Raw genomic sequence first — 21,081 nt, forward strand, 5'->3', positions numbered from 1 at the left:
TTAATAAAGACACCATTTGTTAATAATATTTGGTACCTCATCTTGTGAAATCAAATAATCTAAAATTGGAAACCAAATAGTTACAAAGTTAGTTGTCTGGGCTGGGTTTGTCATAAGCATTAAATTTTCTGTAATTTTACTCATTACATACATATTCCAAATCTTTTTATGCCAAAGGTCAATTGTAGGCTTTTGTGTACATTTCCACAACGCAGCTATCGTTGTTTTTGTGGCGTATAATAAAATTGCTATGCTTTTGTTTGCAATAGATGGTATATTTTCATTCAATCTTAGATTTAATAATAAAGTTTGTGGTGAGATCTCATCTTGGTACCCAGTAATAGTTTTAATTCATTGGAGTACTTCTATCCAAAAAGGGTTAATTGCTGGACAATACAGCCAACAGTGAGATAATTGCCTACCTCATTGCAGTTTTTCCAACAGTTTGATATTACATTTGGAATTATATGTGACAATTGCAATGGAGTAGTATACCAGAATATTATTTTCAAGGATTGCTATCTCATTTCAATTATTGGTGAAGTATTTCCAAAGCTATTCCAAATTTGATCCCAATGTGTAGTGTCTAAATCAATTTCACATATTTTTTGCCATCTACTTTGATAAGATAAAGTCTTGTCTTCCATACTGGTTTGTAATATTTGATATACATTCGAAATTAAATGTTTAGAGTCCCAATAAGCTGCTTGTATTATTTTTTCAAATGGAAATAAGGATTGTTTTAAGATGTCATTTAATTTTATAGATTCACAGAGACTTTTAACTTGAAGCTTCAGTTTTGAAAGTCTAATAGATTACAAATGCATAGATATCATTTTATATTACAAAGATACATTGCTGTAATTTTTACATCTCCAATATCGAAACTATATGTCAACTTCTGTAAATTTGCTGTTTAATTTTAAAGTCTTTGGTGCATTATTTCTGTTTCTTCCTCTTTTGTTATTATATATTATGATTTTAAATAAAACAAATATAAAGCAGAAAAATGTATGTTTTATTATTTTCCAGGGGCTGTAACAACAGTCTTTTGCATCAGATGGGAGCCTGGTACAGACAATAGCTGTATACATTCACTGAACATGCTGCACGATTGTCCAGTCTCCAAGGGTGACCGGATTCTCCCTCTCAGTGGCTGGCTAATGAACGTCAGTTGATTGATCTTGATTATGCCCATGAACACAAAATGTCCCTATGACACCCCCTCCCACACACACCTTCTCTGGAAATGCATTCTATGATGCTCGTGTATATATATATATATATATATATATATATATATATATATATATATATAATCAGTTTTGAAAGTCTAATAGACTTATTCTGGTATATAGTGGGGACAAGAAGCGAGACTCACTTCTGCAAGAGGTCACAAACATCCCTTCATGGAAGCTGTAGCCTAGACTGTCAGATTTGTAATGCTACATTGCAGATACTCATTGTGAGAATCTAGACCAATGATGCACAGTGGGATGCCTGTGAGCACCATAGCATTCAATGATAGTTTTTTCCTGGTGTGCACTTGCTTTTTAAATAAAGCATGTCTTCCCCAGAGCCAATCCTGGCTTCTCTCTGCCATCGGAGCAGGAAGGTTTTTTGAAAGAACCCAGAAGTTATCACTATTGTGTGATGTATTCAGAAATAGCTACTTCCATCATAGCAGGATTCTTGGCTTGTAAGCTTCCAATGTTTTGTGACTGCGCCCTAATACCCCGTGGTAGTCATTTAGCGAATGCACCCACTCCCCATTCTCAAAATCCCAAGTGCCTACAGGCCCAAAAGGATTGGGGGGTCCTGCTGCAGACACTGCACATCTGGTCATCAACAATTTTGTATCAGTGTTATTTTATTATTTAGACTACTAACATGCAGGCAAGATTTTTCTATTTTTGTAGAGACCTAGTTGTGTTAGGAATTCTGGCCTAGAATCTGGGTGACCTGGGTTCAAATTCATGATGCGTCTTAGGCCAGTCACTCATCAAGGCTATTGTCAGATAGGGTTGCCAACCTCCAGGTGGTGGCTGGAGGTTGCCAATCAGTGTTCCTTCTAAGATGAGTTAGCATGAGCTAGCTCACAGATTTTTAGCCTCCAGCTCACACATTTTTGTTTAGCTCAGAAAGGATGACCCCAGCCCCGAGCACGCTAATTTATGCAGTAACTCCCAACTTGAACGCCAGTAGCACACAAAGTAGAATTTTTGCTCACAAAACTCTGCAGCTTAGAGGGAAAATTGATTACAACTGAGCTCCATATGACAGAAAACAGTCCACCTGAAGAAAATAGCCGCTTTGAAAGGCGGACTCTGGCACTCCATGCCATGAAGTTCCGCCCCTCCCCAAGCTCCTCTCCTCAGCCTCCACCCTCCAGGTATTTCCCTATCTGGAGCTGGCAGCCCTATGTTGGAAAGGGGGGGAATGGAGGAAGGGAGCAGTGTTGTCAGCCTTTCTGGGTTTCCCACCGGGGAGAAAAGCAAGGTAGAATAAATATCTGAACAAACGTGACAGTTCAAACCAGGTCAGAAACTACGCTATGGGTTCAGATCAAGAGCTGACGGCCGGGCAGACATTTCGCTAAGAAGGTTAGGGAAGGAATTGTGCTTGAAACAAAACCAGCCAACGCATCAAGCGCTTCCCAACCCTCAGAAACAAGGTACTCCCCGAGACCATCTCCCACACTGGGCGGCTTTTCTGGGGACACGGCGGTATCGTCCCACCCAGCAAGCTACGACTTCCTAGTCTGGCGGAAGAGTCGGGGATTCGGCTTCCGTCTTTCTCCTATCGCCTCTCCGACCGCTTCTTCCGCCCGACCTGGGAGAGCTGCCAGGCCTGTCTCGGCTTCAGAAATGCTGCGCGGCGAACAAGCGGCTGGGGAAGGTACGTGCCAGGAAAGGACCGGTCGCCTCTCCCCTCGGGCCCGCTTGCTGCCGCCTGCCCTTGGGAGCTTCTTCTTCTTTTTTAATTCCCACCTGCTGAGCCCAGCTGACCGCGACTGCTCTTTTCATGCGGGGGGGGGGGGCAAGAGAGCATCCCAGCCCGGCTTACGAGGCTGCCTTGGCCCTGAGCCTGGACTCCGGTGGCAACAGGGCAAAGAACAGCCAGGTGCTTTTTTTTTTTGCAGGCAGGCTCCACTGGGTGCCACGACCTCTCTCCCTGTGGCTTTAACAGATGGCCAACAGCATGGGAAGCTTTCCCGCCTCCCGGGGATGGAAAAGAATGAGGGGCTGTCTGTCACTTTAAAAAATAATTCTTCCTGGAATACAGTGGTCGAGGTAGTAGTAGAGAAAAGGTGCAAGCCTTGGGGTTGCTATGGAGCATCGCTCCCAAGGGGTACCTTGCATAACGCTCTTCCCACCAGGCACAGCTTGCCCCTGTATTATGGGAAGCCTTTGCCCTTTAGAATAAGGCAGGAATATATATATCCTATTTACATAGTAGTATATATTCTACTAGGAAAATAGGGTTTTTTGAAACAAAATCTTTCAACATACAAAACATTTTCAACATGTAGAATCTGGTAGGGCAGAGCTCTGAGGCAGATAATCCTATTTATACAGCTTAGATAGGAAAGTACAGGTTTTTGTTTTTGTTTGTGAGCTGCCCTAAGGTGACATACACATTTTCTAAATAAATAATAATAATGCTTTCTAACCTCGCGCAGCGCATAGCAACCTTTGTCAGCAGGTGTATCATGAGACAGGGCTGACACCTCTTAGGACTACTTGTTTACTAAAAACATCTTTTGACTTTTTATTCCATCCTCCATGGGAAAAAATAATCTGGAAACAAAACGAGAAATGGTAGGGTATTGTAAGGATATGTGGGAAGAAGGGGAGAAATCAAGTGTGCAACAAGTAGAGTATTTAAATTTGACACAAAAATATCAGTGTGCAAAAAATGAAACCTTGGACAGGGTTACAACACTAAAAGGGCCACCCGAAGCAGAACTATACCCTTCTGTGCCTGTTTCCCATGGTCTTTGATGGGTGTACTTCTGCTTAGGGTGGTACATAAAGACATAAATAGCAGCAGCACGATTAAAAACCAAATCTGTCAGCCAACAAGGAAGCCCTTAGCTTCTCTTATAAGCATGGTTAGAAATCTCTAGAATTTAAAACTTGTATGCAGGCCTCAGATTCAGTGGGAGCTCACAGGAGCTCAGCTCCTGATCCTTTCAGAGAGTTCCGCCTCCTTGTCCATTGAATAGTATTGCAGCTGCATAACAATCCCTGGATGAGCTCCACCAGCTATTTTTCTGCAAAACGATTCCTGCTTGTATGTGTATGATATATCATATACAGTCACAAAATGGCTGCAAAGCGGAAGAGGCTCCTGTAGAAAGGACATTATGCATGGGAAGGAATCCCTGTAACACTGCCACAGGGAATGCTGTCTCTCCTAACCAACCACCTTATTTTTCTTGGGTTAAATGTAATTTTTCTTCTTCTTGGAAGCACAGAAGCTTTATGCAGTATCTCCAATTATCCACACTTTCTTGAAGAAAATGCTGTTCAAATGAATTGCAAAGATGATTTGACTCCTGTGGTAACAAGAGAAAGAAATTTTACTTACAAAAATTGAAGTAGATCTTACATGACGTGTTCTTGTACATACGTTTAAACTTATTGTGAACAAATTAACTTCAAAAAAAGTTAACTTAATAGGAGAGAGAAGAAGAGAGGTCCTAGGTGAAACAGAAGGCAAGCAATGGCCAAAGACACTTCAACATCTAACTGACGAGAGGAGGGTGAGGCCAACTGGCAAGTGTAGTTTAGTGAGAGAATTCTCTGAACTCCCTCCCAGATCCTCTTATAGTATCCAACAATTTCAAGGCCACTGAAAATAATCTTGGTTCCTGGGCAGGTCTATATTTCAAGAATATTTCAGGCCTAATTTTTTCTCTTTTTAAAGGTTTTTTTAAAAAATAAAAACTTGTAAGAGATATAGTTGAAAGGTGATGTGTGCGTAATTTTCTCCCCTGCTCATTTGAAAGTAAAGCTGTTTCTGCTTTCCATGGTTCTGGCCATTGGTTGCAAAGGTCTTGAAATAACTAACTGGGCTATAGGGGCTTATGTTTAATTTTTACACACAGAGATTTTTGTATTAGTATTTTAACACTATAGTACTTGTATGTGTGCTGTTTCCTTCCCTTCCTTCAGATTCCAGAAATAGAGCATTTTTCAAGTAAGTATTGCACCTGAGTGAATGCATGGAGAAGTTGCTGATGAAGGAATCCTGTGCCAGGTGTTCTCCTGCTACTTGTAGTTTTGTTTATCCTGTTATTCTGATGTCACGTTTGTGTTTTCCTTTCGTGTTCACCACCTACAGACTTGGTTTGTGCAATATTGTGATTGGCAATTAAATTATATTCATTTTTTTTGCTGGGACATTGGAAGGGTGTGATGATATTACACATCAAAACATTCCTGATAAGGAAATTAGTTTTGTGCGTGTGTGTGTGCTTTAGGACTGTCAGATTCCCGCAGGGGCTTTGTGGGGTGTTTCCCTACCACTCACCAAGTAGCTACATTCTAGTTTTTGGCAAAATCAGCTACATACCATAGAGTTTTGCCCAAAAACTAGAGCATCACCCACCCAGGATCAAGTATGTGATGATGTCAGTTCTTGATACCAGAAAGGACCCAGGGTTCCCCTGTTGGCAGCCAGGTAGGACCTGAAAGCCTAATGTGCTTGCAGTTTAAAGTTTGCAGTTTAGCATATTACATCTGAAGAACATGCAACAAAATGGTGTGTAATGTGTTGTAGTTTGTTTTAAGTTTTCCTTTAAAAGTCTGTCCGTGTGGTCACTGCAGAGGGACACATTTCACTTTGACCCATTGTCACAATTGCATTGTTCTATCTTTTAATTAGTAGGCCTTGCACTGCCAGTGAGAACTATAAAATGTTGCTTTGTTGAAAGTTGAACAGCCTTGGTCCTTTATTTAACATGAATGAGGTAGAATATACAGCTGCTAAGAACCATGTTCCTTTGATTCTACTTTCCTCTGGTTAAAATACCAGAACTGATCCCTATAAAACAAAAGTATTAGGAAAAATAATTAAAGTCCTGTGACTTATCATCGCCAGTGATGTTAATGAGGAAGCCACATTGTATAAGGGTATTTTTGATTGGCTCCAAATTAAAATTGGTATTTATTTGTCCAGACACTTTGGGGCAAAAGGTGAGGCATTAAACACCATGAAATTAAGTAAACCACCACACTTGGTACTAATGTCCTTTAACATTTATGTAAAACAAACTCATTTATTTTATCACTAAATGTCTTCACAGTGAGGGACCTGCAAGGACTTATGGGGAGCATACATTTTCCATTCACCCACTATCTCCTCTTACCTTTTCCCATTTACTTCTCTTCTTCTCACCCACCAGCCAACTTATTTTTATCTGCTCTGCTGTCTTCTGCTTTCCCTCTTTCTCTCCCTGGTAGGGACCACTTTTACAGTGAGGAACTTGCAAGGGCTTGCAGGGGTTCCTTACTTTCCCCAGTATTCCCTTCACTATATTTTTTTTCCTTTCTCCTTAGCCTTACCTTTCTCTGCTCCCTTCTTTTCCACGTATCAACCAAACCTACTTTTTATCTGTCATCACCCCTAGGTGCACCCCTAATTCCTCTTTCACTTGAGCCCCCCCTCCACTGCCCTCTCACCTGCATCTGGCTCAAGGGCCGCCCATTCCACCTCTAGGGTGATGGCTCTGGTTCCTGCCTCAGGTGCCCACCTCCGGACACTGCCCACTTTGCCTGGCACCTCCAGCTCCATGGCTGGTGGAGGGAGGGAGGCCTCAGCTCCGATCAGCTGCTTGGACTGAGGAGACTGAGCGTGTGGGATGGCAGGCAAAGGCAGGTAAATGCAGCCCCTGAGGTGAATGTTGACTAGGCTGTGAAGTAGAGAAGGGAAAGGAAAGGAAGGCCCTGGTCTGACAAGCACCGAGTCTGCCTGTGAACTGATGGAAAGGGGCACAGGGGATGATGGTGAAGGCCTCTCTTGCCACTCATTCCCTCTGCCTCAGTAAGGTTGTTCTGTGCACATGCGCTGAGAAAGCTGTTTTGCTTTTTTGGGAGAATTTATTCTCTGTATGGTTTTTTTTAAAAAGATGTAAGATTTTTCTGCACATCTGAGGAGGGCCCCAAGTGTGCAGAAAAATCTCTTTACCCTCCATGTGCCCCGTATCTGCAGAATTAAGTATCCACACATGGGGGCACAAATGGGAATTAAATATATAGATATGTGTTCCCCCTCCCTCAAAAAGACTGAAATTAAAATCTGAGTCTTATGACTGCTCTGATCAGTGTGCTTGGGTAGCTTTTTCAACAAGGTGGTGCATTGCATGGTGTGGGAATAAAGGCTTTGAGTGTCGCCCATCAGTGCAAATGGAAAACTTTCATTAATTGCTCACTTGGCACTTTAGACTGGACAGTATGTGATGCTGTAAGCACAGCTAATTTAATAATGCCCATGTTGGCATTGTCAGTTCTCCAGTTTTCTCAACAAAAAAATTGACTAGTACTGTTTTTGGCAAGTCATAGATTTACCTTGGTATTTTTGAGTAATGATTGCAACATAGTTTAATAACCTAAGAGCCTTTTTATTTGTGCTGCCTATAAGAATGTGATAAAACTAATCCCACTGAATGATATAGGACCCTCCCCCCCCCCCGGGCTTGTGTTCATGCAGATTTCTGGTGGTACCTGGTCCTAAGTTAGCTCATTTTACTTCAATCAGAACAAGGGCTTTTTCAGTTGTGGCCCCAACCTGGTGAAACACTCTGTTTGAAGAGATTCATGCCCTGTGGAACCTACCTAGGTTCCTCGGGGCCTGTAAGACAGAATTATTCCTCAAGGCATTCCATTGAGGCAATCTAACCAGGCCCATTATCAGCTTTTATGATTGTTATGCCAGAGTACCAGTGTATTAAATTGTTTTATGGAATATTTTTATTTTCATATTTTATATTTATATTGTTAACTGTCCTAAGCTCTGATTGCCAGGAAAGGGGTAGAATCATAATGGAAATAAATGAATGAATCAATCAATAAATAAAATGGATGACTCCCGCTAGGTTGATCTTGGAAACTAAGTGCAGCTGTAGTTAGTATTTGGCTGGGACACCACCAAGGAAGTCCAGGCTCATTATGCAGTGGCAAACCACCTCTGAATGTCTCTTGCATTGAAAAGCCTACAGAGTCGTCATAAGTCAGAAGTGACTTAATGGCATTTTCCACCACCACCAGCACTGAAACCAAGCAGTATCAACTGATTCGTACCTGCATTGGGGACACTGGGGATTCCAGGCAAGCCATTCTGAACTTTCAAGGATGGGTCGAATAGACAAGCAAAATAATTCACTGGTAACTAAATTGTTTTCCTTAGCCAAACAGGAGAGAAATTTATTTGGTTGAATGAAAGCATGTGCTGTAATTTATGTATAAATGCTTAGTTGTTGTTTTTAAAAAAACTTTCTCTCTTTCTTTAGCAACAGGTAATAAACCAGTATTGGAAGAACAGATCCAAATACACGATGAGTTCACCAGCATTTGTGGAGCACCTACTCAGGTCTTAAAATGTGGCCCTTGGAAAAATCTCTTTGAAAATGGAACTGTTCCAAGACTCTTATTTTTAGTCATCCCAGGTAAATTGTTGCAAGGTTTATTATCTTACTGGTGCATTGTAACACCTGTTGTTTGTAGTTGTTTACTATATGCCGTTTGTTTTGTGCAACTGCAACTGGTATGTTCAGTTGTCCATGTGTGAATTGGGGCAAAAGTCATTATCTCTTGTTCAGTGTAGATGCTTGCAGAATTGTGTAACTGATTCATCTCATTCAGGGCTTTTTTTGAGCAGGAACAACAGGAACAGACTTCTGGCTGGCTTGGTGTCAGGGTGTGTGGCCTAATAGGCAAAAAAGCCCTGTGTGCAACAATGGTGATGAGAGGAGGTGTGACTTAGTATGTAAATGAGTTCCTGCTGGGCTTTTTCACAAAAAGTGCCCTGATCTCATTTATTTTTCTATTCAAGTAACTATAATTGACATAGGATGGCATAGCATCAAGACATCTGACTGTATTTATATAGATAGGTATGACAAGATCTCAAGGATGCAAGCCTGGGTTCTTTCCAAACTCTACCCCTTGGACAAGCAGGCAGAGCTCAGGGCTGTGGGTTCTGAAGTCTATATGCATACAATAAAGCAGATCTTAGTAAAATAGGGAAGGTCTATTAAATATTTAGAGAGCAAATTTAATATTAGGCAATACAGTCTCTGCAGACTTGCATCATAAAAACAAGAAAGCTAACTTTTCTGTCTAATACCTACTGTTAGATGGCACAGTCTTAAAGTTTCAGAGTTCAAGGTAGAGGCTTAAGTGTTTTCTACATAGCTGTTCATTGCAATAAGAGCTTGGCATAGTCTCACCCTCTGTATTGCAAAAATTGCAAAGTTAGCTTGGCTTCTCTCTGGTCTGTTGCACAGTTATAGTCTCATGCCATCTGGCATCAGGTGATCTTCTAAATCCAATCAGGGTGCACGCTTACGGGAACCTCCTAGAAGATTATGACATCACTCCTGCTTTCTCCTCCCATCCAGTGGACTACATGTTCACAAGAAGAGCTAATTACCACATCCTTGACTCTGCCTTGAAAGAGATAAGGGTAGTATTGGCAGTGAGACCCAATTGCAGACACCTGTAAGCTGGAAGGTCCACTAATATTCACATTAACCCGTGGGAGGAAACAGGGATGCTTTGCCTCACACAAGACTAAACTGCTGCTGGTAGAAAGTGTTTTGAGTTCAAGGCCTCAGGTGCCTTAATTTTATTTGCATTTTTCTGCCTTCAGCTCTCTTGGTGCAGCACTGAATCCTCTAAAATGCTGCTCCCGGGGTGAGGGGACCCTGGAACAGCACTGGATGCAATGTGAGGATCTTCAGCTGGGGGGGGGGGGGGGCGGGCGCTGGTAAAAATTCTCTTTCTGCCCTTCACTGGCAGAAGTGCACATCTGCCAGTAGAAAAGCCTTGAATCCAACCCGTAAGTGAGAGCAACTGTGCCAAAAAGGAGTTATGACATAGGTGTTACATGATGGAGAAAGCAATCCTAAGGTGGAGAGAACAATCCTATGTAGTCTACATAGGATCCTGGTGAGGGGGAGGTATGGCGGTGGGAGCAGACGATACAAGGGAGGGAGACCGAGACAAGTTAGTGCTCGTTCACCCTCCAATCTGCGTCCTATCCCAACGGTGACAGGTAGTAGGGTCAGGTTGAACAACTTGCCTCCATCATTGGTGTTATGCAATGCTAGGTCCATGAATAATAAGACCTCAGTCCTTCGAGAGTTTTTACTCAAACAGGACATGGACCTGGCATGCGTGACCGAAACCTGGGTACGAGAGGGAGACACAGTGGCCCTCTCACAAACAGCTCCCCCAGGTTATTCGGTCTTTCACCAATCGCGGACTAGTGGGCGGGGGTATGTGTGTGGCGTTATTTATACAAGAGGCTTACTCCTTTAGGGCACTCCCGGCCCCAAGGATCGAGGGTATTGAATGTGCCGGTTTGGCGTGGGAGGCTGGAGAGGGGTTGGCAGTCTGGCTGGTCCCTACTCGAGGCGGCGACAGGCTGGGCGTTGGAGCACCCAAGGGTGATGATCCTGGGTGACTTCAACGTCCATGCTGATGACCCGGCCTCTAGTCAGGCGGCGGACCTAGTGTCATCCATGGCGACACTAGGACTCTCTCAATTTGTTACAGCTCCCACTCACCAGGCCGGGCACATGTTAGACTTGATCTTTGCAGCCGGGGTTGTGGTGGACGATATAGCCACTGAAGTGGTGCCATGGTCAGACCACCTTGCCCTTAAGGCTCGTGTAGATACACCACCCCAAACCTGTTTAGGCGACAAGCCTATTATGACTCGCCCGCGGAGCCAGATGGACCCGGAACGGTTCCAAACGGCTCTGCGGGATCCCTGGCCCTCTGGCGATCCCCTTGATGGCCTGGTTGAGACCTGGAATAGCCGGCTCTCTAGGGCCATTGATGAGATCGCACCTCGACGCCCTCTACGACCTTGGATTAGGCTGGCTCCGTGGTACACCCCAGAGTTACGCCAGCTGAAACAAGGTCTTAGACGGCTAGAGAGGCAATGGCGGCGTACTGGTGACGAAGCGGCTAGAACATCTTATAGGGAGTTTATGAGGTCCTATGAAATGGCAGTCAAGGCCACAAAGAAAATATACTTTGCAGCTAAGATTGCGTCTGCACATTCGCACCCGGCACAATTATTTAGGATAATTCGGAACTTTACCACATTGCCACAAGACAAACCAAATGTTAAGGAATTGGAGATAGGCTGTGAGGCTTTTGCGAAATTTTTTGCAGATAAGGTCCAGTCGCTCCGCCACGACTGCCCTGCCATATTAGATACAGTAAGTGAACTCGAGGCCCCGTGCGTGTCTTCTGGTTTGATCCTGGACCACTTCGACCCGCTCAGCTTGGAGGAAGTTGACAGAATCCTTGTCACTGCACGCCCAACTACTTGTGATCTGGACCCATGCCCCTCCTGGCTAATTAAGGCTTGCCAGGAGGAGCTAAGATGTCCTATACGGGACATCATAAATAGATCTCTTTCGGAGGGCTCTTTTCCAACACCCCTGAAGGAGGCAGTGGTCCGCCCTCTCTTGAAAAAGGCTACATCTGATCCGGCTGAATTGGCTCACTATCGGCTGCTCTCAAATTTGCCCTTTTTGGGCAAAATCATTGAGAGGGCTGTGGCGTTGCAGTTACAGGGCTTCTTGGATGACACTTCCACCTTAGATCCATACCAGTCCGGCTTCCGCCCGGGCCATGGGACGAAGACAGTGTTGGTCGCCCTCATGGATGACCTCCGGCGACATCTGGATCGAGGCGGCTCGGCAGTATTGCCGCTGTTAGACCGATCAGCTGCGTTCGATATGGTCGACCATCGGCTGCTGACCCGCCGCCTCGCCAACGCAGGAATCCGGGGGCTAGCCTTACAGTGGCTTTCCTCCTTCCTTGAGGGTCGGGGACAAAGGGTGGCAATTGGAGGAGAGCTGTCCCAGAGGCACTTACTTAATTGTGGGGTGCCTCGGGGCAGTTCTCTCTCCGATGTTGTTTAACATCTTTATGAGCCCCCTTGCCCAGATTGCCCGAAGGTACGGACTGGGCTGTCACCAGTATGCTGATGACACCCAGCTCTATTGATGGGTGGCCAGACTGGCGACGTCCCTGTGAATCTCGACCGGGCGCTGCAAGCCGTGGCAGGGTGGATCAAGTCGAGTGGGCTGAAGTTGAATCCAGCGAAGACAGAGGTCCTTTGCGTGGGTTGCGGCGGGCCAGGGGAGGAGATCTCCCTACCAGCCTTTGACGGTGCACAGGGTCAAGAGCTTGGGAGTGCTACTGGAGCCTTCCTTGACAATGGAGGCACAGATAGCAGCCGCTGCTAAAGCCGCCTTTTTCCATCTTAGGAGGGCGAATCAGCTGGCCCCCTTCCTGGAACGCGGTGATCCATGCAACGGTCACCTCGAGGTTGGACTACTGTAATGCCCTCTACATGGGGCTGCCCCTGTACCGAACTCGGAAACTGCAGCTAGTGCAGAATGCGGCGGCCAGGCTGTTAGTGGGACTACCTCGGTGAGAACACATGCAGCCTAGGTTGCGGGAGCTGCACTGGCTGCCAATTGTGTTCCAAGTTTGTTACAAGGTGCTGGTTATTACCTTTAAAGCCCTATATGGCCGAGGACCTGCCTACCTTCGGGACCGCCTCTCTCCATATATCCCCCAGAGAGCACTGAGATCTAGCTCCCAAAATCTCCTAAAAATCCCTGGCCCAAGGGAGGCCAAACTGAAAACAACGCGAGAGCAGGCCTTCTCAATAATGGCTCCCCATTGGTGGAATCTACTACCAGTGGAGGTTCGAGCCCTGCGGGGCTATAATCAGTTCCGCAGGGCCTGTAAAACTGTCCTTTTTCAAATGGCCTACAAGATGGAATCCTGAAGTGACACCTAGCCATCTGATATATACTGTGTTGTACTATAGCACCTTTAACTGTTGTGGTTTTAATTAATTTATTTAAATATATTTTATTGTATTTTATTGTATAATGTATTTATCATAATCATGGCACATTCTGTGTCTGTGAGCCGCCCTGAGCCTGCCTCAGCGGGGAGGGTGGGATATAAATAAAAAAGTTTATTATTAAGTCTATTCAGTGAAATTTACCCTGGGAAAGCGTTCTTAGGATTGCAGTGCAAGTCTGCTGCAAACAAATAAAAGGATGTTCAATGACCACAGTAAATAACCTTGTGTAGTATTATCCCATTGTTTCTTGAAGTAGAATTTTGAGAATTATTATTTAGTGTGCTGGTGTGATATCTATGTTAACGTCAGCATTCCATTGTATTCTTTATCAAATGAAATTCTGGAGCTGGTATTTTCATTGTTCAGTCATATAGGCAAGGATTTCTTAATCTAGACATTTTTCTAAGTAACAAAAAATCATTAATTTATTATACAAAGAAATTATATTTGTTCCCTCCAAAACATCCAATATGTGTCCCAATTACACAATCCTGTATGTAAATAGTCTGTAGTTCTCTAAGGAATACCAAGTTGTTTTTGAAAGTGTGCCTTAGTTGTCAACTATTTAGTTTGTTCCATAAGTTTTACACTTCTTGTACACCACCTTTCTACTAGATAAATAGTGCCCAAGAAATCTTACAGAAATAAAAAAAATCAGTGGAAACAGTTAAAAAAGGGGCTAGAGAGTTCATAAAAACAAAACAACTTAAAATAGCAAGCAGCAGTATGAAATGTCAACTAACATAGTACAGCATTCAGACAATTGAATTTTGGCATTCATGCTGATTTCAGTTTAAACTATGGACTTCTTTTCCAAATGCCTTTTGAAATAGCAACATTTTGTCCTGCTTCTCATATTTCTTCTTTCTGTGGTGAGAGTGAATTGACACTATTAACTTTTACTGGAAGGGACTAATTAGAGAGGGTTACTTACATGGTCCAGAAATGCAGAGTTGGAGTGATGATAAATAACACTTATTCCTACCGTGGATGTTGTCTGATTTACAGAAGTGGCTGTATTTTTGGAGCCTATAACATTTGACAACATTTAAGCGACATTTATCAGGTAAAGCAACATTTAATGGGCAAAGTGAATCTCAGACTAATTCATATTGGAAGAACATGTGCTCAATAGCTTCAGACTTTTTCTTGTTATACATTTTAAGTGTGAAAGTCTTTGGATTACGAAGCGTTTTTACCAATAAGAAAATAACTAAATTACTAAAAGAAAACAATTCATTACTAGGAAAAGAAAACAATTGAAAAATAATGAAAAGAAAATAACTAATTACTAGGGAACATAACTAATTCTAAAAGAAAGTTTTTATAGTAGTTTTATTCCAGTTCTTGGTAAATATTCTTAGGAAAATATTTTTTCTGAGTTTTTTCCTCTCTGGGCCTTCATATCTCTAGGGAGGACCAAGCTTGATGTTCAGAAAAGAAGGAACAATCTTCAGACTAGATGTTTAGTGTGGAGATGCTGTGGGATGAGAAGTGTGTGTGTGTTTATATGTGCAGGGGAAATGCTTTAATGCCTTGCAGTAGCAAAGAGGGAGAGTTGAAGGGGATGGTTAGTACAGACTGTAAAAATTTACCATCTATGCTTTGTCATCAAGTACAGATGACAAAGCATGGATTTGTCATTGCATTTGGGAGCAGGAAAACTCACTTGCCCATAGTGTTTCATGAAAAATGAGGAGAAATAAGGAGCAGATGGCTTCTACTGTTTCTTAAGAGGGCTAATAAAACTCTTATCCCTTTCAACCAGACTATTTTATTGTTGTTCCAAATTCTGTCCCCCCCACCCGGTTTAAACGTCAGCATTGGGCTGTGAGGTTGCAAGAGTGAGGCAGGGGGACACAAAGCCACAGCTTCCTTTTGCTGGAGAGATTGCCACAGAAACTGTCTTAATGTTGGAAGCGGATGAGTTTATTGTTCATAGTCCTTTCCATATGTGCTTTGTAGGCAGCATTTATTACATATCAAACATAATCTAATGCTGAAAACAAGACAATTATGCTTTCTGATTTTGGATTGGAAACAGATATGCCAGAAGATGGTGCTGTTTTGAAAGATAAAGCACAAATATATGTGTGTGTGTATTTCATATTGTTTTGATGAACTTCTGGTTACAATATTGTTTTCATTAATCCCTCCCTCTCTCCAATAATAGAGGTTAGCAAGCACCTTTTAGAATTTATGTGGATAAAATCAACACAAACAAGGGCTGTTATAGCTTGCATCTGTACCTGCTTTACCAAAGTGAGCTCTTAGTACTAATGTAACAACCTGGGACAGAAATATTGAGTTTAGTGAATACTGTAAACTGGAGGCCATGTAGGGAGTGGAGCAGTTGCTCTCCCTCTTCCCATTTTTATGTCTTGGGAACACCTGCATCTCAGGTTATTATGAAGATATGAAAAATAATTGAAGAATATAGTATTGAAAATGGGAGGGGTTTTTTTGCAACTTAGTGCTGATGATTTCTAAAAGCAGATCTGTTCAGAATCGGGTGCCTCCACCCCAGCATGTTGTCTGTTCCCTTTTCAGATATCCGTAATGGCTCTGCTGCAAGTAAATTGTTGGACATAACCAGAGTGTTTGGAAAAGAGAAAAGTAGCGATTTGCATTAGAATTTGAAGGCTTGGAGGTTTATGCCAGACTCATGGGGTGTTTCCACAGGCAGAGTTACTTTGTCAGAGGATTGTACTGAGTGATGAACTACATTCATCGGTGCAAAGAATGACAAACGTAATCTTTGGTTTAATATAATGGATCTCTCATTTACAGCCCCTAACAGCCACTTTGGTTGGTTGTTCTTTGTTTGGGTTTAATGACACCTCCTATTCTAAGAACCAAGTCTATTTGATATGGGAAAGGCAATCTGTAATATAGTAAGGACATGCTCTAGGTGAGCATGCATGCAATATGTGGATGCAGAGGATTTGCATAGGGTTTGAAAAGCCATATCCTTCCCATTCTTCCTGTTTGTGTGAACACCAGAAATTTCCCCATAAGCCCAGAAGAAACTGTACAAGCCTCCATATATCTGTCCAGCCCTCCTGTTCTATACACCAGGCTGGCTGTTCAAGCTGAGATTGTGTGGAAAAACAGAATAGATAAATGTGTTACATGGAACAGGGGTCTGATTCAGTAATGACTGATATAAGGAGAGCTAACTTTGTGTCTTTAAACTGTTTTGAGTACAAGGGTCTGGGAAGTCAGCGCAACACAGTGCATACATTTGTGTGGTGCCAAGCATACTGCAGGCAGTCCTCAAGACCAGGCCTCATTAGCATGCACCTGCTTTTAGCTTGTGTGAAAGGCAGGGCTGGGCCTAGACTTTTTGGCACCCTAGGCAAGGCTAACTTCTGGCGCCCCCCTCTGCACTGATAATGTCACTAAGACCCATGGGGAGCACCCAATTCAGTGCCCTCAGAAGGCTGGTGCCCTAGGCAATTGCCTAGTTTGCCTAGTGGCAGAGCTGGCCCTGGTGAAAGGCCTTCTTTGATCTTCAGAATGTTGTAAATGGTGCTATGATCCAGGAGTGGCCAACAGTAGCTCACCAGATGTTTTTTGCCTACAACTCCCATCAGCCCCAGCCATTGGCCATGCTGGCTGGGGCTGATGGGGTTGTAGGCAAAAAACATCTGGAGAGCTACCGTTGGCCACCCCTGCATAATCCATGCAGTGCATAAGCAGGGTTGTTGCAGTTGTGGCCACATTTCCGATCTCTGCTTGAAGTTGCAGTTAATTAAACACACCCTTGTATTTATTTCAGAAGAGCTGTGACATTGATGTGTTTACACACACACACATGCACACACACACACACACATACCCCATGCTTGCTGCATTCTGTTGTTATTGTTTGAATAGTTTTATTGAGTCATCCACCAGTTCTCATGTTCGAAGATTGTGTTGTTGAAATAAACTAATAAGTGTATAAACTAATCAGGTTACTGTAATGCAGATGCTTAACTTGATATGTCCTGGCTCCCTGTGGTTGCACTTGGAAGTATTTTAGAATCTGCAGTTTGTGATATTGCTTTTGAGTGTTCACTATAGGTAACACATCACACCAGTGCTTAACATGCAAGATGCTCCTTTAGTCCTATTAAGCCCCAAAGTGTCTGGGAACAGGCATCTCTGAGGACAGCCTTTTGCAATAGGATGAGTATTACATTCAGAATTTCAAGTCTGCTTCCAGCTCCCCTTATCATAAGAGGAGAGGAAGATGACTCTGAGGGGCAGGGCCTCTTCTGTTGTGGCTCCCTGGAATACTCTTCCTTCTACCTAATGCCAAGTTTGATTGTCTTTCTGTACCAGGCTACCTACCCCTAGGACTAGTGTTGCATGGAGATCAGTGGGTTGCAGTGGGAGGGGGGGAAGCAGGGGAATTCTGTTTCCCGGATGGAAAATTTAGTCTGGATCTTTAAGAGTTTTTTGGGGTTTGTATTTTTATGGTGGAAACTGCGTCAAGGAATTACCAGTTTAAATATACAGTTTACAAATATTTTTTAAAAAATAATAACAGTGCTGTGATGCACATGGTGTTCCTAACCAAAGGAGACCAAAATTGAGCTGCTTTCTTGCTCTGCTTAACATGAAAAATTGTTTTTAAAATGTGAAGAACAAGGAAGTATTTTAATCATGTAATAAACTTAGTTTCTGAAAGTTCATGAAAATTATAGTCTTCTGTTTTAGAGGTAGGATGTGATTCAGTCAGCGCAAGGTCCAGCCACTTGAACAGCCTTCCATTGCTATGGCATCATGTTTCCTAGAGGTTGTCGGACTGTTGGTGGTCTGGAGTGTTTCATAGGTATTCTTTGCTTGGTAGGTCTCAACACCTTCTGGAAGTGATGGCAGCACCACAGTTGACCAGCTTGTTTTGGCTTGGCTTATATTACTGATAATAATTTTAGCTCAGTTGAATTTTTTCCTCTAAACTACATAACACCCTGTGAGTGTTGTGCTTTCCTCTTTCCCTCCCACTCCAATTTCCTCCTAATTCCATGGTTTTGATTCCATCTTTTAATTCTGATACAATTGCAGAAGATGTTTGCTGAGTCATCTGGAAATTGTACAGCCACCAAAGCACCAAATTCTCCCACAAGTCCATGTTCCTTGGGTATGCCAAATAATTATGGGGCACAGGCATGCCATCTGGGGCATACCAATGCATCCAGCCAAATGTGAGTACCAGGCCATGTTGCTGGATGGCACTTTTCATTTTGTCCTAGCCCTCTGGGTCACTAGGGATAAGGACAATTGATTCATACCCATCCGACACATATAAACAGAAAAGAATAAGGAAGCTTCTCAGGCACAGGATGAGAACCTGCAGTCTTGCCATCAAAAATTCCTCTGGCTCACTCACACTTTTGTCAACCAGACCGAAAACTGGACTCCAGATGGAGATTCACTGATTTCAAAATGGCTACCGGAAACAAAAGTACAAATGAAAGAATCCTCCACCCTGCCAGTGACCTTTTTCCAAAAAATCATCCCATCCAACCTTGAAGCCTTCATTCAAAATCCACAAGGCAAGAAGGAATCAGACCAATCATGTTTATCAGGGAAGGCAATTCCTTTAGTGGTGTGTTGCAGTATCACTAGAGCATATGTGCAAAAAATTTAAATAATGTGGGAGTTCTGTGATGAACCATTAATAACCGTTTTGCTGAAGGCATTACATTGCAGTATCATGAGAGTGCTTGCAACTGGATTTCTACTGTGTAAGAATAGCAAAAATCCAATTGCAAAACACATTATTTAGTATAGTGTGAACTAGGGTGGCCAGATCGTCCCGGTCACCCGGGAAAGTCCCGATTCTGCCCCCCAATTCCCGCCTCCCGGGCTGGCTATACTGGGACCATTAGAGATCCCGGTTTAGCCAGTGGGGAGCCGGCGGGCCGCACGCGTGGTCGGGGAAGGCGGCGAGTGAGGGACCGAGCGTCCCTGCGCGTGCGCATGGTGGTGTGGCGGGCTCTGCGCATGCGCGGGGCCAGGAGAGTGGGCGGCGTAGGGCCTGCCACACCGCTGTGCGCACGCGCAGGGACGCTCGGTCCCTCACTCGCCGCCTACCCCGACTGCGCGCGCGGCCCACCGGCTCCTCTCGCTGGCGTAGGGCCCCGGCGGCGGCAGAGGGGGAGGCGGCGGAGGCCGTGGCCGGAGCGGGAGGCGGGCCGGCGGCGGCGTGGCGGGATGCCCCGGGTCGGTGGGCTCGGCCGCCTCCTCCTCAGCTGCCGCCAGCCCCACCAGCAGCGCCGCCACCAGCACCAGCTGCCGCTGCGCCTCCTGGCCAGCCCGCCCGGAGGGGAGGCCACCCGCGCCCTGCGAGAAGGTAAGCCCCCCCCAGGCAGGGAGGGAGGGGGCCGAAAGCGGGGGGGGCAGCTGGCGGGAGGGGGTGGCCGGCCTTCCTTCCTTTCTTCCTTCCTTCCTTCCCTCCTTCCCTCCCTTCCCTCCTTCCCTCCCTCCTTCCTTTCTTTCTTCCTTCCCTCCTTCCTCCCTCCCTCCCTTCCCTCCCTCCTTCCTTCCTTCCTCCTTCCTTTCTTCCCTCCCTCCTTCCCTCCTTCCTTCCTTCCTTCCTTCCTCCCTCCTTCCTTCCTTCCCTCCCTCCCTCCTTCCTTTCTTCCTTCCTCCCTCCTTTCTTCCTTCCTTCCCTCCCTCCTTCCTTCCTTCCCTCCCTCCTTCCTTTCTTCCTCCCTCCCTCCTTTCTTCCTTCCTTCCCTCCTTCCTTTCTTCCTTCCCTCCTTCCTTCCTCCCTTCCCTCCCTCCCTCCCTCCTTCCTTTCTTCCTTCCTCCCTCCTTCCTCCCTCCTTCCTTCCTTCCTTCCTTCCTTCCTTCCTTCCTTCCTTCCTTCCTTCCTTCCTTCCTTCCTTCCTTCCTTCCGTGGCTCTCAAATATCCGATGTTGCGGCTCTCAAACATCTGACCTTTATTCTGTGTTGCTCTTTTGTTTGTGGATCCCCCAGTGGGGTGGGCTCCCGACTCCCTCCGCCGGCTGTTTCTGATAGCCCTGCGCCCCCTCTTTCATTTGATATGTGTCCCGTGCGGGTGCTACCCTACCGCAGGGAGATGCCGCAAAATGAGCCCCCTTGAGGCTTATGGCGGCAGGGCTCGGGGGAAGCGAGCTAGACTGCTGTTCTTTTGAGGGGTTATAGAGTGTTTCGAGCCCATCCCTGTGGCATCGGTCCCATCGTTGTGGGACCCAGGGGGCCGGCGCAGTGGCCCGCCGAAGCAGCCTGTCACTAATAACACAGGTCGAGATGCAGGACAGGAACCCGGAAGTGACCGACAGGCTGCTTCAGTGGGCCGCTGCGCCGGCCCCCTGGGTCCCACAACGATGGGACCGATGCCACAGGGACGGGCTCGAAACACTCTATAACCCCTCAAAAGAACAGCAGTCTAGCTCGCTTCCCCCGAGCCCTGCCGCCATAAGCCTCAAGGGGGCTCATTTTGCGGCATCTCCCGGCGGGAGGGTGGCATCCGCACGGGACACATATCAAATGAAAGAGGGGGCGCAGGGCTATCAGAAACAGCCGGCTGAGGGAAATGATGTCATTTGGGGGAAATGATGTCACAGGAAGTGGTGTCACTTCCTGTTTCCGGCGGTGGCATGACGTCACCGGAAGTGACGTCACTTCCTGTTTCCGGCGGCGCGCGCGCACACACTCACATCATTCCCCCCTCAAGGTGTCCCTGGCTGGCCTCCAGCTATTATGGCCACCCTAGTTGAACACACCCTCGCAGAAGTTGATTCCCCATTTCATCCTTATTGCTTACTTTTTTTTTGAGGGGGGGGTAGTTGATTTGAAACAGGGAAACTTGCCTCTGTTTAAAATATTATATTTAATATGCAGAATTTTGATTCAGCTGGTAGGTCTGATGTACCTTGCCTGTTTTTCATCTAGGCGCTGGCCACAATTGTTAATAGTTTCTTGTTAGT

The 21,081-nt window shown here is 44.9% G+C and overlaps 1 protein-coding gene across 1 annotated transcript in view; it reads left to right on the forward strand.

Moving 5' to 3' along the window:
• The first annotated feature begins 2,807 nt into the window (after nucleotides 1-2,807).
• LDAH (lipid droplet associated hydrolase) overlaps nucleotides 2,808-21,081 on the forward strand; it is a 136,525-nt gene continuing 118,251 nt past the window's right edge. The window contains exons 1-2 of the mRNA XM_060233469.1: nucleotides 2,808-2,898; nucleotides 8,516-8,671. Coding sequence (XP_060089452.1) covers nucleotides 2,868-2,898; nucleotides 8,516-8,671 — 187 coding nt within the window. The 5' untranslated portion in view covers nucleotides 2,808-2,867. The remainder of the gene's footprint in view (nucleotides 2,899-8,515; nucleotides 8,672-21,081) is intronic.

This window comes from Heteronotia binoei, chromosome 1 (assembly GCF_032191835.1).
Source record: "Heteronotia binoei isolate CCM8104 ecotype False Entrance Well chromosome 1, APGP_CSIRO_Hbin_v1, whole genome shotgun sequence".
In the NCBI taxonomy this organism is placed as follows: domain Eukaryota; kingdom Metazoa; phylum Chordata; class Lepidosauria; order Squamata; family Gekkonidae; genus Heteronotia; species Heteronotia binoei.